Source organism: Camelus bactrianus, chromosome 1, assembly GCF_048773025.1.
Source record: "Camelus bactrianus isolate YW-2024 breed Bactrian camel chromosome 1, ASM4877302v1, whole genome shotgun sequence".
In the NCBI taxonomy this organism is placed as follows: Eukaryota; Metazoa; Chordata; class Mammalia; order Artiodactyla; family Camelidae; genus Camelus; species Camelus bactrianus.
Genome location: NC_133539.1, coordinates 337681 through 363685, shown reverse-complemented (window position 1 = coordinate 363685; position 26005 = coordinate 337681). Strand labels below are relative to the sequence as shown.

General features: G+C 50.0%; 1 protein-coding gene across 5 annotated transcripts in view; it reads right to left on the bottom strand.

The window, feature by feature from the left end:
- Nucleotides 1-26005, bottom strand: part of MCM3AP (minichromosome maintenance complex component 3 associated protein) — a 40256-nt gene that overhangs the window by 13538 nt on the left and 713 nt on the right. For all 5 annotated transcript variants that reach the window (XM_074373261.1, XM_074373436.1, XM_074373387.1 and 2 more), the window contains 20 exons: nucleotides 24566-25881; nucleotides 24109-24332; nucleotides 22387-22465; nucleotides 22033-22159; nucleotides 20748-20938; nucleotides 18783-18922; nucleotides 17253-17450; nucleotides 16607-16875; nucleotides 15429-15591; nucleotides 13382-13542; nucleotides 12528-12769; nucleotides 12090-12289; nucleotides 11009-11109; nucleotides 7486-7617; nucleotides 7087-7200; nucleotides 5660-5812; nucleotides 4427-4624; nucleotides 2604-2672; nucleotides 2371-2505; nucleotides 934-1087 (listed from right to left, as the gene is read on the bottom strand). In XM_074373261.1, coding sequence (XP_074229362.1) covers nucleotides 934-1087; nucleotides 2371-2505; nucleotides 2604-2672; nucleotides 4427-4624; nucleotides 5660-5812; nucleotides 7087-7200; nucleotides 7486-7617; nucleotides 11009-11109; nucleotides 12090-12289; nucleotides 12528-12769; nucleotides 13382-13542; nucleotides 15429-15591; nucleotides 16607-16875; nucleotides 17253-17450; nucleotides 18783-18922; nucleotides 20748-20938; nucleotides 22033-22159; nucleotides 22387-22465; nucleotides 24109-24332; nucleotides 24566-25775 — 4260 coding nt within the window. In that variant the 5' untranslated portion in view covers nucleotides 25776-25881. The remainder of the gene's footprint in view (nucleotides 1-933; nucleotides 1088-2370; nucleotides 2506-2603; nucleotides 2673-4426; nucleotides 4625-5659; nucleotides 5813-7086; nucleotides 7201-7485; nucleotides 7618-11008; nucleotides 11110-12089; nucleotides 12290-12527; nucleotides 12770-13381; nucleotides 13543-15428; nucleotides 15592-16606; nucleotides 16876-17252; nucleotides 17451-18782; nucleotides 18923-20747; nucleotides 20939-22032; nucleotides 22160-22386; nucleotides 22466-24108; nucleotides 24333-24565; nucleotides 25882-26005) is intronic.

Below are 26005 nucleotides of genomic sequence, written 5' to 3'. Positions count from 1 at the left end.
CGAGCCCTGCTCTGAGCCTGCAGCCCAGACGGCCCTCACGAGCCTCTGACGCAGTGGTCAGCACACTGTGGAAGGCACAGGCCCAGCTCAAAGAGTTGGCAGGAGGAGCAGCTATTAACACTAGATCTGCTCAACCCTGAAGCCCACACTTCCTACCTGCACTGCTCTTTTTTCTAAGTCAATAAAATACACATCTGGTTTCATTTCTGAACACACGCAGTAAGACCTAAAATTCACTTATGCAGGTTTGAATCTAATGAGGAAACAGGTTCTCATTAAACAAGAATCTCTCAGGGAATCAGTTAAGCTCAGTGTTGTACAAACACCTTAAAGAACAAAAATAAGACCTTATAATCCAAACCTGTGGACAACCTGAATGTAAGACAAAAACAACTAACCTGAAATGCCCAATATTGAACCTATGTACCAGCTGGGACCAAGGCAGAGAAAACTGCACAGGATTAAAATCCATCCATCTTTTGGTATGACCTAATGTGCCAAGAAGCCATTGAAGCAAAGATGTCAGCAGCTGGCAAACCACGTGAGCTGTAAAGTCACTGCATTTTTGTGTAATGTTGTCTCTCATCCCTCCTGGGTTAATTACCAGAGACCCATGTTGTTCAGAGCTTCTGAATTATGTGCAGAACGCATTTTTCAGGACGGTTCTGGGTTTTCATCAACTTCTCAAAGAGGTCCATGACTCAAGGGAGTTAGGGCTCGCTGCACTCCTGAGAATCTAGTTTGGTCTCACACCAAGCAGGTGTCCATGAGATGTTGACAAGACGTGAGGAGGAACAGACGTGACACTTGCTTCTGAGCCTCCCACACTGTTTCAAAACCACTCCAGGGCAGTTACATGATCGTAGTGGTGTGTGGGAGTGAGTGCAAATAAGAAAATCAAGGGAGTAAATACACAAAGTGACTGCCACTCACCTTTATACACACACTGACGGAAATCGTCCGATCCCCTCTGCTGCTGAGCGTGTTAGAGAGTGTGAGTGTCTGGATCCCACCAGCATCGGGGTCTGTGTCATCCACTGAGCCATCGCCTCCCATGAACTTGACTTTTAACCAATTTGCTAGAACTCTGTGAATAAAGGAAATAACACGTGAAGAAGAGTCTAATTCTGAATGTGAACTACGAAAGAGAAGAACCACACAGATGCAGATCCGCCAACAACAAACCTGACTGTGAAGCTGAGGCATCTGGACAAAACAGGCTGTGATTTAAATGGAGTTAGGAATGCTACTGGGTTATGTATTTGGGGACGAGGAGAGGGCACTTATTCTATAGTGATTTAAGTTTCTGAAGCACTAAAAAGATTTTGAGCACTAGAAAAGGTCTTCAGAGTTTACCATACAACCTAGCAATCCCACTCCTAGGTATATAACCAAGAACTGCAGACCTGTGTCCACGCACTTACACACGAATGTTCGCAGAAACACTATTCATGATAACCAGAAAGTGGAAACAACACAAAATGCCCATCAAATTATTAACAGAGAAATAAAATGTGGTATGTTCACATAATCAAGTATTCAGCCACAAAAACAATGCAGGACTAACACATGCAACAACATGAAAGAACCTAGAAAATTTAGGCTAAGTGAAAGACGCCAGTCATAGAAGACCACATATTTTTGGGTTCCATTTATGTGAAATGTCCAGAATAGGCAAAGGCATAGAGACAGAAAACAGATCAGTGGCTGCCAGGGACCAAGGGTAGGGAGGAAAGGAGTGACTGCTAGTGGGCGTGGGGTTTCTTTTTAGGTGAAACAATATCCTGCAGATAGACAGTGGTGATGGTTATACAACTGCCCAATTACCCTAAAACCAATGAATGTGCACGTTATGTGGGTGAAATTGATGACATGTGAATTACATCTAAAGAAAAGTAACATGTTCTGTAGTTGACTTAAAAGTATGGTTTCTGGAAGCAATTTGGTTACAGGAAATAATGCCATGTCAACTTTTTGGATTTTTTTTTAAATGCCAAAAGCTAAACTATAGCAAACAAACTAAACTGTCTTCCCCATGAGTACGAATTACAGCAGACTCAAACCAGTGAACCTTAGCATAGCTTTACACAAAAATCAAGTCTTAAATATTTTTGCACAAAGACTGTTGCCAAGTATACAGAACAAAAATGTGAACAATCCAAAGCATCAACTTCAAACCACAGAAAAACAGCCTGCAAGACTAAGCAGCAAAATGAAAGCATGCGTCAGGGCACCCAGCGTGAGAGGGGAACGCGGGTCCAACACCCACACCCTTGTGCACGCCGCCCTGCTGCCCCTCGCTCTAGAAGTCGCCCCACCGCCCAGGCCGCTTGCTCGGCAGCACGCCCGTCAGAGGGACCCCGTCCTGACCTGCCAGGGCTCCCTGGGGGCTGCTCTTCTCCATCCGGCAACATCAGCACCAGCTTCCAAAACACACGCTCCCGCCTCCCAGGGAGGTGCTTGGCCACGAGGGACGGCAGGTCCAGGGGCGCCCACGCTGCGTCACTAGAAAGGACAGAGCACCACAGGTGAGCCACTGTGCCAGGCCCCAGGCAGGGCGGCACACACAGCGGGGGAGCACACACGGCGGGGGCGGGTCAGACCTCAGCAGGCGCTGGTGGAAGTGCTGGACCTTCATCTGGCGCTCCACCTTGTTCCTGAGCCACCGTAACCTACAAAGAAAGGGCAGCACTGAGCCTGCTGAGCCTGCTCAGTGCCTGCGGGATGAACCTGAGAAGCATCCACTGATGTTCTGAGTGCAAAGTAATTGGCTAGTGAGCGTCTCCTAGTGGGAACACTTTGGAGACCAAGAGGACTTTTTCTGACAAAGAAACAGTGTAGTCAGAGGACTCGTTCACTCCACAGATACTAAGCAGTCTTTCCGAGATCCCCCAAGCACGGGAGATCAGCACTCAACAGACAGAAACCCTCCCTTCCAGGAGGCACACTGTCAGAGAAGGGCCTGTCAGGGGGCGGCCGGGCAGGCGCCGGGGCACGCCGTGGACTGACACGGGGTGGCCAGAGGTGATACGTGACAAAGACCTGAAGGAAGGAAGGGGAGCCAGCGTGACGGTTCTGGGGCCGTTCCAAGTCAGCAGTGGGCCTGGTGTGTACACAGAACGAGCCCAGGCTGGGGGGCAGCCAGAGGGTGGCTGTGGGCCACCACAAGGAACTCAGGGAGCAGCACACAGGGGCGTCAGCTAGAGACGTGAGGTGGCCCGACCCTGTTGTGGTGGTGAGGACGCCGGGGTGTATGGCCAAGGGCAGGAGCCAGCAGACAGACAGGTGGCTATGAGAGAAGGGCTGGCAGCAGACGTGGTGAGCACAGGTGGGTGAGTCCAGGGTGGCCAGCCTAGCGAGGGCAGCTGGCACCCTGTGAGCCACAGGAGGCACTGAGCATGGCAGATGGAGCTGGTTAAGTTCCCACACTGAGCTGGGGACAAGGGCAGAAGCCTCGGCTGAAAGGAGCTGTCAGCATGCAGGGTGGAAAGGGGGAGGGGTGGACGGGAGACTAGGGGGCAGGGGCTGCGCTGGAAGGGCAGGGAGGGGGCAGAGAGCCGTCCTGATGCAGGTGAAGCAGCCCCGTCTGCAAGGAGGCCAGGCAGAGGCCACCATGGGTCAGAGAGAACCCTGAACGCCCTGACCACCCTGCTTACAGATGCCAAGAACAGGCAACCACATGAAGTTTGTTGTTAGAGCCGAACGAAACCCATGGAGATGGCTCTCTGAGAGAATGTCCTGTGACAGCCCCGGGGAGGACGAGGTGTACCTCAAGACCCCAGCACGGGGGCTGCTGCAGCCCCTTCCTCAGGCCCCCACTGGGAGGCCCCCCCCTTGAGAGGTGACAGTGGTGTGGCCTGAAGAGAGAGGCCACACCCGGCACGACCAGGGTTAGGCAGCTGAAGCAAGGGCCCGAGCAGGGAGCCGGGTGTGCTCAGGGTGATGGGAGGAGAGGCAGGGAGGGCCATGCCTGGGGGATGCAAGGCGGGAGCCCTGCGAGTGGAGTGACCAGAGGGTGCGAGCAGGAGTTGCTAAAATGCTGCCGCAGAAGACAAAGGGCAGCGTGAGCGAGGCAGCAGCGGGAACGACAGAGAAGCAGAGGGGACAGGTGGGGAGGAACAAGGTCCCTGGGGGCCTCTGGCTCCACCACCGAGTGTGCACGGGATGTGTCCTTCAGCCAGGGAGGCGAGGAGAAAGGTAAGTCCAGGGAAAACTTGATGAGCAGGACCAGGAGTGTTTTAGGGGAAAATGCGTGTGAACTCACGGCGGGGAGAGCAAGTCGGACGTCCACAGTAACCTGCATCTGTCTCCACCTTCCCAGACTCCACCTGCCTTCCTCATAAACACACAAGGTAATCCCCGCTCTTTCTAAAGCCGGCTGGGGCAACTGGGGCAACTGGTGGCCCTGGGCAGGCTGGGCACTGACCTGGTGCAGGAGATGCCCACTTTCCCCGCATGGCCCAGGTCCAGGAGGCCCTTGGCCAAGTTCTCCGCAGCAATGGGGCACTCTGCGCTGGGCGCCAGAGCCTTCAGCCGGTCGTTCACGTCCACACAGCAGGGCGCCGCCGGGAAGGCCCGCATCTGGCGCCTCAGTTTCTTCCGGGCGGCAACAGCTTCCCTCCACCTGGAGCACAAACCAAAGCGTCATCACTGGGTGTTTTCACGGTTCAAACACCTCCAGCTTAACACGCAAAAAACGGTTTCTGGCAATATGTTCAGGTCTTTTTCAGCTAGAGAGAAAGCCACGTGAAAGTCCACCAGTGGGGTCACTCGTGGTGCATTCTGGCAACGCCACACCTCAGTGCAGGAGGGCCACGGAGCTGCCGCAGTCAGGCCTCCGCCTCTTGCCAAAGGGAGTTGGGAAAAGCTCAGCACAGGGGAGGGAACGCGTGCCCACCGTGCCGAGCACCACACAGAGGGCAGAGGTTTCTGGCTGGGCACACAAGCAGCTGCTGCTTCCGAGGAGGGAGACAGAGTCTCGGTGGAAGGGGAACTCATTCCTCACGGAACTCCCTTGTATACAGCTGCAGCTGCCAAGTGCACTGCTCCTTATTTTAAACGTTATTGTGAAATGAATCACAACATACATAACACACGTGCACCCATCTTAAAGATTCACGACAAAGCGAACACCCACACCTTCCTGTCCAGCTGAGGAGCGGTGGCCGGACCTACGCTTGCCGCCCACAGCCCCAGTCAGTCACGTGCCCTCTCGCCCCACAGGAAACCGTCACGCTGGGTTCATGTCACTGTTCTCCGTCCTTCCTTGAGGGTTAGACTACTGTACACAAATCCAAAAGAGCCTACTGAGTGTGACATTCACTGTCTGTTGCACATATTTCCCTAAGAACTGCTGCTTGGCATCACACATCATGTTTCTGAAATTCATCCACATGCGTGTGTGCAGACGTAACCTGGCTTGTTCACAGCCACCTCAGTGCGTCAGCACACAGGGTAAACAACAGAAAGCTGCCTGTGAGTATTTGTTGAAATACAGACCCACCCCCTTCCCAGTCTAATTCCTCATTTATCCCCTTAGTTTATACCCTTCAGGAAGCAACCTGTTATGTGTGGATGATTAACTGTTTCTGAAAGTATAATCTTTGTAAAAGATTCTCCCTGTGTACACTGAGTTCATCCATAAGGACATGGCGCTCACCGCTGGAGATACTTGCAGAAGCACTGAAGTTCCTGGAGGGTCTCTTTTGCAGTCTGGAAAATTTCCTCCCCGAGAAACAAGCCCACCAGGCTGGCACAGACATCCTCACAGCAGCGGGCCATGCGGACTCTCTGGTCTGTCTCCACTGCACTCCTAGGGAAGAGGGCAAGTGCATGGGAGACGCTGCACCCAAGACCCCACGCCGAGGGCTTGCCTCAGAAGTGCAGGAGTCCACGTCCTTGATACTGAAATGTAACGATGTCTTTGCTGCAAGAAAAGCTTTAAGATTTTCACTTTATATAATGCACAGACATCTGGCAAGACAGAGGAAAAGGAACTAAATGGCACAGGATGCCAGGTTACAGCTCCAGCAGGGCCCTTATAAATAGGCAAGAAGCAAATATTTACCTTAAAAAAGTAGTTAGAAATTTTAATTTTTAAATGACCATTAAGATAATGAAGTATCTTCTCATCAGCAATATCTGATGTTTGCAGTTAGATGAGTCTCCACTACTTGATAGGGCAACCGCTGAGGCGGACAGACTAAGGTCACGTGTCAGCGGTCAGTAGGTAAACCAGCGTCTGAGAGTCCTATCCGCCAAGGGAGCACACAGGCCTTTACCCAGGGTGTTTAGGCACAGGGGGCACAGCTCAGTGGTGGAGCGTGTGCTTAGCATGCACAAGGTCTTGGGTTCAATCCCCAGTCGCCCCACTGAAAAAATAAAGATGGACAGACGGATGGATGGATGGATAGACAGGTAGGTAGATAGATATCCAAAATCAAAGACACTTAAACAGGCAAGACCCACTTCCAACAGCCATCCGCTGTGGTGGGTGGGACAGCCCTGGGGTTCCCTGCATGTCAGTGAGTCCTGGGTCTTACTCATCTCCTAATGCCTCTCCCCAGGATTAAGAACAGACAAATACCCATCACTGTGAGGTCTCTCGCTTAGACCCCCAGTTAACGGAAATGGAAAGAAACTAATTCAACAGCACGCTCGCCTCCTGTGTTCCCCACCTGCACCGGAGGCGGCAGGGCTCTCAGGGGAGCTTAAGCCCAAGGACAGATCTCCCTGCACAACTGAACTTGTTTCTTCCCTGAAGCCTGGCATTGAAACTAATGACGTTCTTAAGTGAGATGATACAAGGAAATCTTCTAACGTTCAAAATAAGTGAAAGGATCTTCTACTTGAGAAAAACTAACGGCCAGTAACCTGAGCGGAGAAGACCACCAGCACGTTCTCCCACTAACAGACATGTCCTCACGCCCCGGGCAGGGTCCACGGGAGGATGAGTGGGAAAGAGAGGCCCTCTCTGGAAGCAGGGACAGCATTTCAGTGTTTGGAAAATCAGACGATACGCTCTTGTCAAGACCGCGCTTCGACAGCCGTCCCACTCCCTCCAGCCCAGGCCGGCGCTGCACTCACTTCAACACCTGGGAGCAGGTCTCCCTCACACACTCCGTCACCACGAGTTCCGTCAGCTCTGCGGCCAGGCCCTGGCCCAGCTCGGTCAACAGCAGTTCCCTCTCTTGTTTCAGCCTAAGGGCAGGATGAAAAGGGCAGGAGAGCTGAGTGCTGCACATTCTGGGAGCTCGCACGCGGGGTCTGCGCTGTGCCGCCGGAGTGGCAGGCCTGACTCCCTGGGCGCACCACACGGCCACACAGCCACCCCGCTCCAGCTCCCGCGGCCACAGTGCCTGAGGTGCGGGCTGAGCACAGGCCTGACCCCAGCGCAGGGGACCAGGCGGGAGTGGCCAGGCTAGGGCGGGCTCCCCAACGTCCACACCCCGAGCCCTGTGTGCCGCGCAGGCACAACGCACTCACCTCTCCTCTTCGGCCCGCCGCCTCTCCTCCTCCTTCCGCTCCCGTTCCTTGGTCACTTCTTCGGTTGCAATGTGCCTCAAAATGCCCGTGGTTGCAGCTGTTAACAGCTCCTCCATAGCAGCACTGGCAACCCTAATGGAGCAAACAGATATTGTTCTGAATTTTAGAATAACTAAAAGCTAAGCAAATCATATCACTAAACTTCAAACACCAGCAAGGAAAAAAACACTTATTAGCCTTTTAACATAAAAATCAAGCACATAGTTACACACAATCTATCAAAAATGACTCAGAAAGAAACAGAAAATCTGAACAGACGCACGATTAGTAGAGTTTGGGTGTTAAAACCCTTCCCAGCAAAGAAAAGACCACATTCTACCACACACTTCAAGAACAACGCCAATCCTTCTCAAACTTTTCTTAAAAACGAGGAACAAGGAACACTTCCTAACGAATCTGTAAGGCCAGCATTCCTTGGCCCGATACCAAAGCCAGACACAAACACCACAAGAAAACGACACACCAGTATCCCTTATGGATACTGAAGTAAGAATCTTCAACAAAGCACTAACAAACCAAAATTAAGCAATTATATTGAAAGGATTATACAACACGATGGAGTGGTATTCATCCATGGAATGCAACAGTGGTTCAACAAGTGAAAATGGCTATAATACAATCACATTAATAAAATGATCGCCTCCATTAATGAAGAAAGAGCATCTGACAAACTCAATACCATTTCATGACAGAAGCACTCGATAATTAGAAAAAGAGGGGCATTTCCTCAAAATGATGAAGACCATACATGACACATCCACAGCCAACACCGCCTTCCGCGGTGGAAGCCAGGAAGCTTTCCCTCTAAGACCAGGAACAGGGCAGAGCGCCCTACTCGCCATTTCTATTCAACACCATATTGAAAATTATAGCCAGAGCAATTTGACAGAAAAAATAAAAAACATCCAAACTGGCAAGGAAGAAGAAAACTATGTGTATTCACAGGTGACATGCTCATATATAGAAAATCCGAAGGAATACACTCAAAACCTATTATAAAAAAAATTCAGCTATGTTGGAATGTAAGGATCAATACACAAAACTCAATGCCATTTCTGTATGCTAGCAACAAATGTTCTGAAAGTGAAATTGAGAAAAAATTTCATTTACAAAAGCAACAAAAAGAATAAAATAATTAGGAATAAATTTTACTAAGGAAATGAAAGACTTGTACAATGAAAATTATAAAACACCACTGAAAGAAGTTAAGGAAGACATAAGCAAATGAAAAGACATCCGTGTTCATGGATTGAAAGACTTAATATTGTTAAGACGTCAGCACTACCCAAAGCAATCTACAGACGCAACGCAATCACCAATAAAACCCCGACGTAACTTTTCGCAGAAATAGAAAAACCCATCCTAAAATTCTCAGGGAACTTCAAGGGTCTCCAAGTAGGGAAACAGTCTTGAAAAAGAGAAACAAAGTCGAAACAAGGTTGAAGGACTCACACTTTGTGATTTCAAAACTCCATAACAACTTATTACAAAGCCACAGTAATCAAGTAAAAAACGTGGTACTAGCATGAAAACAGACATGCAGATCAAAGGAATAGAACAGAGAGCCCCGAAATCCTCATGCGTATGGTCAAATGCTTTCCAACAGGGTGCCAAGGACGTTCAAAAAGGGAAAAACAGTCTTTTCAGCATTGGTGCTGGGAAAACTGGATACCCCTACACAAAAGGAAAATGTTGGATACTTATCTTACACGATACATAAAAATGCAGTAACAATGGATCAAAGACCTAGACTTAAGAGCTAAAATTATAAGACTCTTAGGGAAAAAAAAGGGAAAATCTCCGCAACACTGAATTTGGCAATGGTTTCTTGACTACAATACAAAAAGCACAGGCAACAAAAGAAAAAAATAGATAAATTGGATTACATAAAAATTGAAAACTTTTGTTCATCAAAGAGCACCATCAAGAGAGTGAAGAGACAACCCACAAAATGGGAAGAAAACCTGCAAATCATGTGTCTGATAAGGGACTAATGCCCAGAACGGGAAAAACGCCCCGCAATTCAACAACCAGAAATATTCAAAAAAGGGCAAAAGACCTAAGCAGACATTTCTGCAAAGATACACAAGTGGCCCAAATGTAATTACATAAAAAGACGTTCAACATCACCAGTCATTAAAGAAATGCAAATTAAAACTACAATGCACTACCATTTCACACATTATGATGGTTACTATTTAAAAAAAGAAAAAAAGGATAGCGTGTGTTGGCAAGAACGCAGAGAAACTGGAACCTTGTGTACTGCTGGTGGCGATGCAAAAATGGTGCTGCCACTATGGAAAACAGTCTGATGATTTTCCTCCCAAATTTTAAATAGAAAATATGATCCAGCAACTCCACTCCCAGGCAGACGCCCTTGAGATCTGAAAGCAGGGACTCGGCCACCCATGCCCCAGTGTCCACAGCAGTGTTACTCACAACAGCCGAGTGGCGGAAACAACGCGAGCCCAGGCGAATAAACGGAACGTGGTCGGTGTACGTGTGTACGCATGTGCACACGTTTAACAGGGTGCCACTCAGAAACAGACATGGAAATAGTGGTGAAAGACACACAACTGTGTTAACATGCGTAATGCCATTGGGTTGTGCACTTAAAAATGGTTAAAATGGTCAATTTTATTATACATATCTTACGCAGATTTAAAAAAATTATTAAGCCCATGAAAATCCTATTTAGTTCTAGCTCCGTCACATACAGTATGTACCTATCTCTAGCATTAAAAAAATGAACAAGAGTATGAACAAGATCAAGCCTTCTGTGTAAACTACATTTGTACGGGTGAAATAATGCCCTTCCATATCTTTGTGTCATTTTACGTCTACTAGGATTTTTAAAAGTCGTTTGAAATCCTTAGGGAAGTCTGATTTAGTAAATTTACCAGATTTTAATTAACTATTAACTACAAAAGTTACTTGATTTTAGAAAGATTTTTGATTGTTAAATTTAACAAGACTAGATGTTTGAAGTATTAGACAAAATCGGATATATAAAATTTATAAGTGAAGACTGAAATGCCTAAGGAAATTTCATCATAGTGCAAAATACAAATGGTATAAGATGTTTCAGGGAATTTAATCTGTCAAATTTATAAAGTGAAATTTAATCCAAGATCAAGTGAGGGTTTTTATTTTTTAACAGAATGAACTAATCATTACTAGATTTTTAAGTCATATTTAACCTTTAAAGAAAAATACGTTTTTAATTTACAACGTTAATAAATCCAATGCTTCTCAAAAAGCATACAGACAGAAGCTACCCACCAGTGACATTCAGGAGGTCAAGAACCTGGGGACTTCCACCCACCTAGTTGGCAAGACCAACATGTACACCTGTGCCAGTGGGTAGCGGCAGCTTCCTGTTGAAGACTGAGCGCAGCTTTAGGAGGAAGCATCTAGAGGCAGAGAGTGGCCCCCGAGAGTGTAGACGCTCAAGAGCTCTTACCCCAGGGCTGTGGCTGCGAAGGCTGCCCCGGCGGCACCAACTTCCTCGCAGTCCATCTGGAGAACCTCCTGGATGAGCTCGTCCACCACCTGGGCCAGGTCCTAAGGAGAGGTCAGATGGGGTCAGCAGCGCAGGCCATGAGAAACACTGACTCAATCCAGACTCAGCTTACAGCCAAACACTCTGACTCTGCAGTCAAGGGCACAGAGCCACAGAGACACTACAGAATGTCCCGCCTGGACGCCAGCTCGACGGCCCCAGTGCCACCCCCCACATCCAACATCCACAGCTGCTGTGGTCCAGATTCACTCTCCTCCTCAGGCCTCCCTGACACCCAGGGGGGTGGTGCCCAGTGTCTGCCCAAGCAACAGGGCGGCGAGATTGAGTCACATGACCTGTGTAGTGAACAGGCCCTGCTTGGCCCCAGCACCACCCGTCAGGGGCATGCTGACCCCAGGAACATGCCCACAAGCGGGCATGCAGTGCTGTCTGTGATCTCACATGTCCCCAGTCGATGTGTCTCCCAGCTCACCCGAGCATCATTTAAGGCAGACACGTAAGGGGCGCAGGACAGCGCTGGGGCAGGGAGCACTTAACAGGTACTGCTCTGATGGCGTCAATGAAGACAAGGGCTCTTTGGTGAACCTGGTGGGGTGGCCTCAGCTCTGCCACTTGAGGCTAAGTGACTGTGGGCAAGGCCCTCCATGGACCAGCAACACAGCCCACACTACAGGAGTGTACGGGGGTCCACAGAGACAGGCACGTGCACAGAGCTCTCCGCTCCAGAAGCCCGTGGCGCAAGGCAGTGCTGGTTTAATAGCATCAGGTTGACGAAAACCCTTCGGTTTATCCTCCAAAGCTTTACCACAGCCCTTCAGAGCAGGGGACCTGCCTCAGGCTCCTCGTCTGAGAGGCAGAGGCCTGGGCCTGTGGGCCAGGGTCCTGTGATCCACCATGCTAGGCCACACACGCAACCAGCTCGGTGGGTTCAGTCCACAGACAATGGTCAGACCGGACATCAGACACCGCGGGGTGTTCGTGCGCAACAGGCTCCTCAGAGCCCCGCCTGAAGGCTCCTTACCGCATCGGAGTACCCAGGTCCAGGCTTCGCAGGCAGGATTTCCGGCTGCACGGGGGCCTGGAAGAGGCTGGGCGCAGCACCTGGGGCCAGTGCCGGGAGGTGAGGCAGAGGTGCTGGTGCAGGCGTGGGAAGAGGCTGCGGGGGGAGAGCCGGCGGGGGTGCGTCCGCCTCTGCACCACACTCCTCTCCTCCCCCACCACCTGCAAGGGGACAAGCCAAAATGGGCAGTGAGGACCCCCTAGGCCACCCTCCCTGAGCAGACCGCCACGGGCACCCCCTGGGGAGTGACAGGGCAGGGTACGCTCCACCAGTGGGAACTAAGCTCTGTGGCCCAGGGAGCCGTCAGGCCGCTCCTGCACAGAGCTGGTGTCCACGACCCCACATGAGGGGCAGCAGAGGAACATACGACCGGCCCCTCCCAACCACAGCCTCACTTACCCGCTGCGTCCATGCCAGGTTTCTGAGTGCCCACGGGCAGCTCCGCGGCCAGGCTGTCTCCGACATACTTGTTCTGGGAATTGAAGCTGCACACGGGGGTGTGACGAGGGATGGGGGGCAATGGCCCTCCGTTCACAATTTCCCCAACTGACACCATCAGCTTCCTGGTGATGAACACCGACTTCCTGGCCTTGGATAAGCCTTCTGGTTCCAGGAACGAGGACCGGTTCAGCTCGACACAGCTACCGAAACCACAAAGAGCCACACAGAGGTGCCACACAGTGAGAAGCCAGCCTCCACCCTCTCGGTGCCCAGCAGTCACTGCGTCACCAGACGGCCACATGGAAACGAGGGGGACAACAAAGGCTGATCCCACGGCCTGGCCCACAGCACCCACTCTGCCAGCCCGCCACCTCCTTCTGACACGGGGCCGCCTGGCCGAGCTGCGAGCAGCCCCGCAGGGGCGACACTCGCCTGCGAGCTCCTGGCTCATCCCGATGGCAGGTCTGCAGGCAGCAGGCAAGGGTGGGGTGAGGAGTGAGAGGGGGACGGGCCAGGAAACCCACTCCGGACACAAGAGGCCACTTCCTGGGGGCACTGGGGGTAGGGGGGTGTCCACAGTCTCACCAGCTTCTCTGACTGCCCTGACTGCAGCAGAGTCCCAGCCTGGCCTGCCGACACCGGTCGGCCGGCGAGGAATCTAAGGGATGGAGTGAGAAAGGCCCCAGCCTCTGCCGTCAGGTCCTTCAGCAGCTTATGAAAGGCCAGCTAGCGCGCTCCCCTGCTCCCCTGCCCTGACCAGAGGTAAAAGGGAAAGAAGGCGACGGCTCAGCAGTTCCACCCTCGGCTCTTACCCGTCGGAAACGGTGAGGCCGTGGCAGTTGAGGAAGTCCGTGGCCTCTTCACTGTCCCTGAAGAGCAGCATACGCACCACGCTGTCCAGGGGGAAGACGGTGGACCGCTGCGTGCTCACCGTGTATGCGACATTGAGTGCCCGGAGTGCATCCTTGCGGATCTGAAAGGAGAAGCCAAGTCGCTGTGGTCTCATGGGTCAAGTGCCCCATGACCACAGACCTGCCGGTGCAGGGACCAGCTCCTGCGGTGGCTCAGGCCCCCAGGAAGCCACTTGGGTCCCAGGTTGAGTGCTCATCAAGCTGTCTGCTCAGTGGAATATGCCAGAACGATGCAAAGCAAAGTTTCACACACAGAAAAGGCTGGGCCATGAAGGCTTTATTTATAAGAAAACTAGGAAACAAGCCACCCAGAAGCAGGGCCGGGCAGAGCACTGTGTGTTATCCACGCAACGAAAAGCTGTGTAGCTGCTAAAACCACCACGGGGACGACAGCATGGTGTGCAAAGTGAAACTTAACAAAAGTCAGAGACAAAACTGCTTCACCCTCATAACAAGTGCTTTAAAACTAGATGGGAAACATGAAAATGCGGACAAGTGGTCTGGTCCAGAACTCGGTAACTTTTGAGACCCCTCCTCAGTGCTCTGTAATCAGCCCAACCAGCACTCACAGGGCTCACTCCGTGGCTGGCGTCATTCGTGCTGAGAGCACAGCCGTGAACAGACAAGGTCCCTGTGTTTACAGAGCTGACATCTGGAGAGACCAACACTGAACAAGATGGATATACAAAATGCAGTGCGTTTAACAGTGACAGCATAACAGAGGGGAAGCACAGGAGGAGGGCAGGGCGTTGACAGGCTGGGTGGCCAAGACAGCCCTGCCCAGGGGTGCAGCGCTGCACGGCTCTGCAGGAGAAAAACAGCAGTGAGAACAGCAAGTGCAAAGGCCCTGCGGCAGGAGTGCACCGGGGGCTAGAGGGGCGGAAGGTGTCACTGCAGGTGCAGCTGAGGACAGAGGAAGCAGGAGAGCAGGTCCAGGAGAAACTGGGCCCATGGGCCACTGCTATGAAATGCTTCATTTTTCTAAAGAAAAAACGCTTAAATTTCTCTTTAGTTTAATTATTAAGATGGGCACAAATGGTCAACATTCTAGTAACGTTAAGTAATCATTGTAAAAATATGAACCATTAGCTGTATTTATCAACTTTACAGAATGCCCTCGTGGCACATCGCTTGTTCCAGAATTTCAGTCCTGCTGGAAACGGTCAGGTCTGACAATGAGCAACAGGCAGAGAGTCTCTGCCTGGGGAGTGCCGGTGCTCTAGTCACTGTTCACTTGAGGACTTGTGGCCGAAGAAGGAAGATGACCCGGAGTCACAACAGCAGCCCCAGGCGGGCTCCTGAGGTCTCCCAGGCAGGCCCTCCCCACCCAGTGGCCCCCAGGGGCTCCCAGAGAGGACTCCAGGTGGCACCCCTGCACCCCCGCAGCTACGGCGGCAGAACCAGGCGTGCTGTGAGGCGGGCCTGGGGGCTGCCTTGTTATCGTCCCCAGGTGCCTCACGGGGCTGGGCTGAAGACCCGACTGGAAATGTGAGACCAGGTGAGAGACGAGTCTTCCCCTGTCTTTGTAACCCCAGTGCACAGCACAGTAGGCAACAAAAAGCAGGTGCTTAAGATATTTATTGAAATGAACTCTGCACCCATCAGGCTCGCTCCAAATATTAAGGCTGATTATCACTAAGAAGCTTAGCTCAGGGATTTGTGCGTGCAACGGTTGCTTTTTGGTTTCTTTGTCTCCACGTCGGATGACAGCGCTGAACTCGTTAGGTCATTCTAAAGAAATTTCTCGTTTGAACCATGAGAACAGTATTTTCCATTGGATAGTCTTGTCCACTGGTGATCAGCAGCGCCAACCCTGTAAACGGGGTGCCACCAGAATCCACTCAGGGCCGCCGCAAAGACTTAGCCAGGACCTGCGGAGACGCTCCGGTCACGGGTCTGAAGAGCAACCTGCGATCTTCCCTTCTGCAGCAACAGCAACAGCACTCACCTGACTGAAGTAGCAATGTAAGAGACACGCGTTCAGGTAAGACGCTGACTGGACCAGCTTGAAGAATCGCACAAAGTTATTACTGCTCAACGCAGCGAAAGCCTGAACAGCAAATTTCACCTCAGAGGAGTTTCTGACGGCAGGATGGAACTGCTGCACTTCTCTGTTAATTAAAGGAGATGACAGGAGTTAAAAATTCATCTTTAATTAGACACAATTTCCATGAAAATAGATCTTATAATAAAACAGATTTCAGCCTCACTGAGATGGTCACGTGTGCCAATACCTTCACGGTTCACGAATGTCAAAGCCGCCAGCCTTGGGCTGGATCGGTAAAAGGCTTTCTTCAAAGCGATGATGCATAAAGTAAACAAATTTAAGCAACACTAAGAACTGATGATCGAAGAGCTACTTCAGTGCCAACTGCCTGCCAGCTGTGTTTGATGATGACATTTAAGAGAGAGTTTAGCTTTGTTTTGTTTAAAAATAAACTGATTCGACTGAATTTTTCAAGAAAGGGGACAAATGCCTATCACATATGAAGACTACAAAGCCATTTTCCATAACTAGTTTATCTCTGAGGCTTAATTTTAAAACTTAAAATCAATCCCAAATCTAGATATTCTGCAGCCAGGTTCTCAGAGAAAATGCCAAGCGGAAAGAGTTTCGGCACAAACAGGGAATCAGTTTCCCCAAACCAGGAACAGGGGCCCAGGGGACTCGGACGTATTTCTCCTACGAATGCCTAAGGACATATCAGAGCAAGGTCTAAATTCATTCTTAACCACGCTGAGCACTTCTCCCCCAGTTTTCCCCTCCTACCGCTCAGATCTTTGCCGAGCTGTGTGCACATCAGCAGCTCTGACAGGGACGCTCAGCGCTCCTGCCCTGCTCCCCTCGCCTGCTCTTCCCACGGAGCCAATTCCGTCTCACTTTCTCCTGCTGACAGGAGGGAGGGCTCTCCGGCAGCGCCTGGGGTCCCCTCTGGGACGGTGCACACCCCGACCCTTCCACCCCTGGTGGCTCAGCTCAAGGGACTGCCCAGCCTTCCCACTGACGTCCCAGCGCTGGACACCAGAGAAAGCATGCGACCGGCACCACTCGTCCTGGCAGCGCTTCCCCCGTGAGAGCCTGCCCTCCCCCACAGCCCAGGCGAGCTCCTGCGTCTGGAGGTTCACCTGAGGATGTCCCCCTTGTTGAGACTGAGCAGAACGTTGTAGCCCTGGAACTCTGCTTCGCGGGCACACAAGACGCCCCTGTTCCTCAGGTCCTGATACATCTCCTTCAGACTCTGCAGGCATTTGGTCATGTTCTCATTGTTGATCTTGGCATCGAAGGAGGACATGGGCTCCTCACACATGAAGTGAGCACAGTGGATGTGAAACCGGGTGCACTTCTCAATCAGGGACACAGTCACCGGGTCACACAGGTGCTGCTGCGTGATGTCCTGGGCACAGTGGGGCGGAGCGTTACACGTGCACACGGTTCACACGCACGCAGGCGGCCCTGTATGCACGCGTTCACTCACACACACACACACACACACACACACCCTTGTATACATCGTATACACACAGATCTCATGAACATATTCCCATTGTAAGAATCAATCATTATTAGAAAAATCACGCTTAGTACCTGAATTTCTCAGATTTTAAATGGAAGCAAAGCCCCTGAAGCACATTTTAACAGGGCTTTGTACTGGTTTTAAACAATAGCGTGTTTCTGGTTACAGATGAAACGTAACTGAGTAAAGAAACAAGAACTCTCGCCCTCACTCTGGAATCACGTGTTTTCCAGCCCCCTCTTGGAAGTGGCCGGTACCTTCCGTACGCCCCGTGTGCGGTTCCACACGAAGTCGTACCAGTCCCGCAGGCTGCCCTCCTTCTGGTCCATGATCTGGGTCACCAGGTAGTCCATGGTCCTGCTGAGCACCGCGGAGGGACGCAGCTCGTGTGGCAGCGGCTCCTCCTGGTCGGCCGAGGAGCGGCTGTACTCCTTCACGGCCGCTGCATGGTCCACCTGAGGGCGCAAATAGGAACAAGCTGCTAGGTGGCAGGTGCTGGGCCAGTCTTCCAGCTGCTGCGCCCTAAAATGAGGGGGGAAATCTCACACACTCCAATTTGGTCAGTACTGCAGAATACAAGTTTAAAACATAAAATTTCTCTTTGGAGGTGACAAAATTCAAAAATAAAACAAATTGAGGAACTTGTTTTTGGCAAACATGACAAGAAGTGACGATAAGAGGCTGTTACATCAAAAAGCAGAAGGAATGTAAGTGAAGATACACCTGCTTGGCTCCAAGGACAGAGGTGTGACAGGCAGAGGATGCTAAAGATTTTAAACGGTCTCAGCCATGTTCAAACGCCAGGTTAAGTCTACACAGATATAAAGAGTAAGAAGGGCCTCGGGGCAGGGCGCAGCAGGGCGTGGGGGAGCTGCACCTTCCACCTGCAGAAAGAGGCTGAAGACATGTCTGAGGGTAGAAGCAAGTCTGGGCCCCGGGCATCCACCAGCTGTCTTCAGTTTCCGGGGGCAGGAGCCCTGGCCTTTGCCGGGACAAGTGCTGGGGACCCCGAGTCAGGCAGCCGTAAAACCACCGGCCAGGAAAGGAGAAGACGCAAGCCAAGTTCACAGACAGCAAAAGAACCTAAAATGGTGCAGAGCTCTGGGGAAACAATCTGGGCGCGCGCACTGACGCGCTCAGGAGCCTTAAGGAAGTTGCAGCTCTGCTGCTGCTCTTCGTCCTCAGGTTCATCAGAAGGAAACCACCTGAACCTCAGACACATCACACACAGCATGCCCAACAGAACCATTCACAACACTGAAAAACTAGAAGCAGCCTATTAAATGGCTGCAAAACGGGGAGCTTTAAGAGCTAAGCAATCAAATCATATGCCTACATTTAAAATTTCAAGTGCTTATGAAGACTTTACCATAACAAAAGAAAATGCTCACAATAAAATCTTAAAAGAGTCACGCCAGATCACTTCTAGAGCATAGTCTCAAGTACACAAAACATAAACATAAAAAAAGGATAGGGATAAAATTGTGAAAGGAGAAAAGAACTGTAAAAAAAAAAGTTTAATAAATGAAACAAGTCTGTGTCTACTTCTACACCTTAGGGAGCCACGTGGTCCAGCCACACACACACACCTCACAGCATGAACAATGTGACATGGTTGTTAACAGCACATCCGCGCCACCCCCAGAGGAGGAAACATCCGAATCAAGGATCAACGTGTACAGAAATTATAAAGCAAGCCTTCCGTCCCCAGCGCATCCCACCTCCACCCCGAAGACCCAACGGGGACAGCAGCCTGGAGAGGGGGCCCCGGGGACGCGGGACTCCACCTGGTCAGTCCCGGGGACCACTTCAAACACGCTCAGCTGGCTCCGGGTCTCTCGCATGTACCGCTCCTTCTCAGGACACATATCCGGGCACGTCCCAACAAAAGTCCTCGCTTTATCCAGGTCGGTTCTTTTCACTCGTGCTGAACAACATCAAGTAAAAAGTAAGACTGCACCACACAGTTATGAGGACGCCAGAGTGGTGCATTTCCATGATGATAAAAGGAAAAATAAAAATAAACACCACACAAACTACAAAAGAAAGGAAAGAAAACGTTAAAAAACACCAGGCTTTAGAGAAAGGAAAGCACAGCCTATCACACCGGGCGACAGGACACCAAGGTCACGAAGATCCTCACGGCCTACCCTCCCGGCACTGGCAGAGGGGCCCACGTGGGCATCTGCTGCCCCCAACGCCGCCTCAGGGCTCACATACTTGCTGCGGTGTACTTGCTAACAGGGTCCATTTGGTAAACACCAGTATTCTAAACATGCCAGTATTTCATCACGTTTTTAATACAACAGGAATCACATAATGGAAGTTACCTGGGTCCTGACCTGAATAAACCACTATTAATACCCACAGAATGAAATAGTTGTAAGAGTATCTTAAATGAAATGGAATGCAATGACCTCACAATTCAACACATTGACATCTTACTTTTTTTTTTTTAAATTCCGGTATCTAGTAATAATTTTATTTTTGGAATATGAAAATCACCATGTCAACGCCATAACATATTATTCTTATTATTTTCAGGTTTTATTACTGTGTTAAGGAGGCACTGTGATTATTCCACTTATCCAAGCTTCTACAAAGAAGAAAATCCTAAAGGTAAAATTTAATTCTAAAAAAACTTTGCAGAGAAGAGCACGTGTGCTGTCCCCTTTTATTTTTGGTCGCTGCGCATAGTATCCACTGTTAATAGGGTGCCTACCCTTTGAATAGGTTTTAAATACATCCACGCGGTTCAATGTGCCAAAGGTACAAAAATGTGCAAGATGGCCCCCCACCTGCCTCCTCTGCCCCATCACCATGAGCAACCAACCCTTCCACATGTCCTGACCTTCATGCACACACCAGCAGGCTCACTCACGTATATATGGGCACACGCACACCTAGCCCCCTTTCCGTACACAACTGGTAGGCACTTCCAACACTTGCTTTTCCCACTTCACAATAAATATTGACCATTTTCATAAAGAAACCCCAGTCTTCTTTCTGTTTAGAATCCCTTTGTGTGGACCGTTTCCAATCTTTGTCATCACAAACAACCTTGCAAGCGAACTACACTCACATGGGGAATGCTTGTGGGAAACACTCCTACAGGGAATGCTGGTCAAAGGCATGAGTCCTCAGAGCCTGAAAGATACTGCCAACCTACATCCTCTGGAACAGCCTGCCCACGGCCAGCACCTGGCCGCTGGGGACACGCCACGCCCGGGGTGTGGTCTGCCTCTCCCGCTGTGTGACAGGGACACTTTCCACACACTTAAGAGCCAACTCCTGAGGCTTCCTTCTCAGACCTCTTGCTCATTTTTCGACTGGATTTGGTCTTTTTCACACTGACTCTACAGTACTTTCTATATCTGGGCAATCAGCCCTTTGTGTGTGATGAGTTCAAGATCTTCCCCTGGATTGACATCTTTCACAGTTTATTTTATAGGTGATTTCTGTTAAATGGAAAATTTTTATCTTTTCTACGTGTGCTTTCTCAATGTCTAAAAATTACCCTTCAAATTATTTTGATTTAGCAAGGATCAATGGCTTATCAACTTTCTTCCAAAAATAAGACGAAATTATAAGCATTTCTGCATTGTGTACACGTCAACACTCACCCCCTCGGGAGACCAGTGAGCAAGAGATCGTGTGTGAGCATCACAGGCCCAGAGACTCAGTGACGGCGGAGCCCCGCAGACGGGGGCACGGCTCCCAGGAAGACCCCCTCTGCCGAGGCGCACCCATACCTTGCCTCATGATTCTGTCCCTCTGGTCCAACAGGCGGTACTTCTCCTCGGATGTCTCAGCCACGGTACCTATCAGGGCACTGAGGGATGGCACACACGGCCCGAGACCCTCGGAGACCTCGGAGCCCGAGTCAAAAGGATCTCCCTCAAACTGATGGGCCTTCAGGAGGCTCGGCTTCTTCACCGGGGAGCTGCGGAGAGGACGACACGCTGAGGGCCGCGCACCCGCCAGGCGCGGCTATCACCTCCACACCCAACACGCCCTTCCTTGTTTAAGACGCTCTGCGGCTCTAGCTGGCAAGCTGCACGCCCAGAGATGAATGTCCGGAGCGCTGGTGGTGAGCACAAAGGCTCCGTTATTCACGGTGATGTAAAAACCCTGAACGATTCCATACTCTTTAAAAGTGAGATGCGCCCACTTAAACAGCTGAAATGAATTATCTGCAGACTTCTGAAAGAAATGAAACTAAGACTGAAAATACACCATTTTGGCATCATGAGGAAAGACCACGCCTGCGTGTTTTCACACACAGCGCCACCTAGGGGCAGGGTGCACTAGAGAGAACTGGGCATCCTCTCTCAGCTTCCCCTTTTCTAGCTGGCTTTCAACACTGTGGACTTGAGTGTTGAAGAAGATGTAAAGAAAGGAAAAAGCAAAAGCAAATCTGCAACTAAACTGTGAGCTACAAAACGAAAGTGAGGGAAACTATACACGGGCCAAAGCATGTGAAGGATTAAACAGAAGCAGGCCTGCTGGGGGACCAAGGTGGGGGTCACTCAGGAGCCTCAGGCCAGAAGACAAGGGGAGGGCGGGAGGGGCAAGAGGCCGCTGGGAGCAAGGACTCCCATTCGGACAGCGAGGGCCTGTGAGGCGTACACGACGTCAGACCCGCCTGAGGGCTGTGCGGTCGTAGCGCGGGGAGGGGTGAGCCGGACCTACGGGAAGTCACACCAAAGTGCTAGAAGTGGCCACTGGGGACACGCAGGTCTTACGGTTGGTCAGATGCTCTAGGGGAAAGCTGCTGCCTGTTTATCCATCAGACGGAACTGCAGGACAGCAGCTGGCGGGCCATGGGGCTGGGCGGACGATGCAGAGCCCACGGCCTCTTCACGGCACAGCTCCCTCCTGGCCTCCTCCAGGGCCTCTCCCCACCCCTCAGCCCCCACTCGGGGGCCAGCACATCCCCCACCCGATTTTCTGCTCCGCCAGGACAGCTGTGAAGCCTTCCAGGTCAGTGACAGCAGAAGTCCAAGAACCACAGGCACCGGGAAGGAGCAGCCGCACCTTTTACTCAGGAGGCCAGCGGTCTTGCCCAGAGGGGAGTGCTGAAAGGGCAAGTCCTCCATGCTCGGGGCAGCTCCACCCTCGCCGGGCTGCTTCTCCTTGAGGGAAAAGGGTTTCTTGTTGGGACCTGAGGACACAACAGTCAGAACAGAGTTTATGATACCACAAGTCACTGGGCTTTTTAATTTTTTCCTCAGAAAGTATTATTATAATTGTTACAGGAAGGTAAAAGGAGCCCAAGGAAACCCTGTGAGACAGCACCCCACCCAGCACTGAGAAAGGGCTCAGACTCCAAGCTTAAAGGCCTTGCACACAGAGCATTCGAGACTGTGCAAAGAACAACTGAAAACTCACTTATTTTTTTTCTGTGCCAAAAGATAGCCATGTCTTTATGCAAACCTTTCCCCTTCTTCCTAGCCAGGGCTGCAGATGCCTGGAAAAGAGTCCACAACACAAAGTATGAGGACATCAGGAGGCCAGTGGAAATGAGATTAAACTGTCAAACGCAATTAGCAGAATTCTATGCCTCTGCCGGCCACACGTTCCCACCCCGTTCCCACCCCACCGTCTGCCTCTAGCCACAGCAGCCACAGTCCTTACCTCCCTGACCTGTCTCACAAGCATGTATTTGCTCTTCTCCTTTTTAAAATTAATGACTTCACTGTGCTAGAACCCATAAGCTTGGCCTCACTGGCATTTGGTGAGATGATTCTCACCATCTGATTACCTGTGCAACAATGGAAGGACTGCTAAGTCACACTTAACACAAAAGGAAGCTGCAAAATGACACACACGGGGTACAACTTACCATAAAATATACAAACACAAAACCAACTACATGTTAGTATACCTATAGCTGTACCTACGAAATGTCCAGAAAAACATATACCACACCGGGTAACTGTGCTTGCCCAAACAGGAGAGATGGGGTGAGGAGGGGACCTAACTTTGCAGGTATCAATGAACTAATTACAATGACAATGTATTTATATAGTACGTATTTTTCTATATTTTTAGGGTTCAGCTGAAGAATAAGCATATTGTGACAGTCAGAAAATAACTAAAAAAAAAAAAAACAAACAAAAAACAAGATTGTTGTATGACCCGACAATTACACTCCTAAGTATATACCCAACAGAACTGTATTCAAGCAGGGTGTTGAAGAGACATCTGCACACCATATTCACAATGGCAGTATTATTCATAATATCCAAAAGATGGAAACAACCCATGTCCCTGGACAGATGGATAAACAAAATGTGGTCCATCTGTACAACAGAATAAAGAAATGCAGTACAACCACGTGGATGAACCTCAGAGACATGAAATAAATCAGACACAAAAGAACAAGTATTTTGTGATCCACTGCAGAACCATGGGAGATTTTGTGCCCCCTCCCACAGGACTTTCTGGGGTTTTCTTCCCCTATGTCGACAGGTAATACTTCTATTATTTTAGAAAGTATGAAATATACTTCCTACTTTATAAATTCCAAATGAACTCAATTTTCCCCACAAGAACATTCAGAAATATAACAAAGGTGTACAGGACACAAGGTGAGCAACCCCTGTACACACACACCCTGCAGCCAACTTGTCACGTACACACACGCAGATGCAGGTATTTAAGTCGGGGATACGCCGAACGGTTACAGCATGAGATTACAGGGGATTTTACTTTTCAGCATTGTTTTGGATGTTTACAGTGAGCAAAATGTACTACAACCAAACAAACAAAATCAAAAGCAAAGCAAGCAAACTCAAGTTTGAAAAAGTGCTGTGTGGTTACAGAGCCACTCCCGCGTGCTTGAAGAAACTGACTTCATGAGACTCGCTCACCTGGCATTTCCAGAACACTGTGTTTAGTGGGGACTGCAAGCTTTCCACAAATGACTCCCAGTTATGAAATAAGCAGTGCTGTTCCAGCCTCTCCAAGTTAAGAGTGCTTTTTTACATTCTAGCAAGCAAATAACTGACAGATTTTTTTTAAAAATAGGTTTTAAAGTGGCAAATTTCACTCTAACTCTGCCACTTTGAAACCTATGTTTTTCACTCTGAACTTCATTAGAGTACTCACATGATCAAAAAAATACACCACTGCAAGCTTTTTGCTGCGCTTGGTGTAGATGCGCTGGACTTTGGCAATTTTGCCAAAGTGGTTCTCCAGAGTGGTTCTGTCATTGAGGTAGTCAGGGATGTTCTTGCACTGGATTGCCGTGACCTCAGAGGGAGACACGCCCCTAAGGCTGTCTGTGCTCTCACTTCTTTTACTCTGACGGCCAGGTGTTCCTCTCAGAGAATCTAGGGGATTCGAGAATGGGCACAGAAATGTATCAGATGTGACATTTTCAAGCAACAGGAGACACCAACTAGGTGAGCAAACGAAATTTTCATGGCTGTAAGACCTGCGCCGAGATCCTATGGGCCCTAACGTTTACTAGGGGTTGACCAGGAAGTTCAGACACACACCCAGGGAAGTTTTACCAGAACCTGTCAGCAGGGTTCACTGCACACTGCACGTCTGCAGAGCTCACCTTCTTTTTTATCTCTGCCTTCAGTTTCTTCCTCTTTATTCACACCTGGAAGCCGGGAAGTTGCCAGGACAGACTGACTCCCTCCTGGGATGGCCACGTGGTCATTTTCCCCAGACTCAGCACAGCCAATTTCTTTTTTAGATTCCTTGCTTCCCAGACGACCTACTTCTTTATTACTCTTGAAGACATCCTGTATCGTCCGACCAAACAAAGTGCTTGCCCGGGGTCGATTCAAGCGAACAGGTCGTTTATCTGGAGGGTGATCGTCCCTCGACAGAGGGTCCAAATCTTCTGCTGCATCATGACCGTGCCTCCTTGGGGACCTGTCCTGGTCCTCCTTCCTCTTCAGTCCTTTCATGGGGCTGGGAAGTGGCTCCATTTGGGAAACAGCTTCTTCGCATCCTTGCCTGACACCTGTTTTGGGGAAGGGTTCACCCAAGGACCCTGAAGAAGATACGGGGAAGCTAGTGAAGCTGCTACTGGAACTTCCAAATAGTGATCTGGGGCCTCTCTTCTCCTCCTCAACATTTTGATTTGACAAAGTGGGGGTAAAGGCAGATGGTGAATTATTATTACCTGATTTTGAAAAGGTAAAATTTGAATTGGTGGCTGAACTACTTGTCACCTGAGAAAAAGAAAACTGGGCCAGTCCGCCAGGTCCACCACTGACTGGGTGGGAAAACGTAAAAAATCCAGAAGTAATTTGGCTCTGAGTTTTCTCTGGCTCAGACTCAGCCCCCAATATTGGTCTGAACACTGAACTTTCCAGAGGTTTGAAGCTAAATTCTGTTTTCCCAAAACCAGAGCTTGCTACTTCTCCAGTTTCTGGTCCAAAAGCAGAAGTACTTGGGAATGCCCCAAGGTTGGGGGATTTAAAACTAAATCCTGGGTTTCCAGACACACATGAACTCGAAGGCCCGGAAGCAGCTACAAAGGCTGGAGTGTGTTCAAGTCCAGAAAAGAGCCCAACGGATGAGGTTTGGGAGAACCCTAATGTTTGCGCCGAAGAATGACTTTGTCCAGAAGATGCTGGAAAGCTGGACACCTGTGAAAATCCTGAGCTTTTCCCAGACAACGTATTGTTTTGTCCAAAAAGAGAGGGCTGTCCAAACCGAAATGGTGGCTTAGTCTGAAATGTTCCTATGGAACTACTGGAAGATGTTGGAAAACCACTAGGCTGCTGCCCACTGAAAGGATTAGTCGGATTCATCTTCTGACCCAATCAATGAAAGATAATAAATACTATGTGTACAAAAGCAGTCGTCTTCCTCAAACAGTCTGTTCAACTAGGGAGCTCCCCTCATCTTCACAATAAGCTGAAAGACAAAAACGCAGACTATCCATCACAGCGATGTCCTGCTGGAAGACTAAGAAAAGAATTTTAAATCACATATAAGGCAAAACAAAGGGTTAAGTATTCTCGTTTTCTGAAGAGCCGAT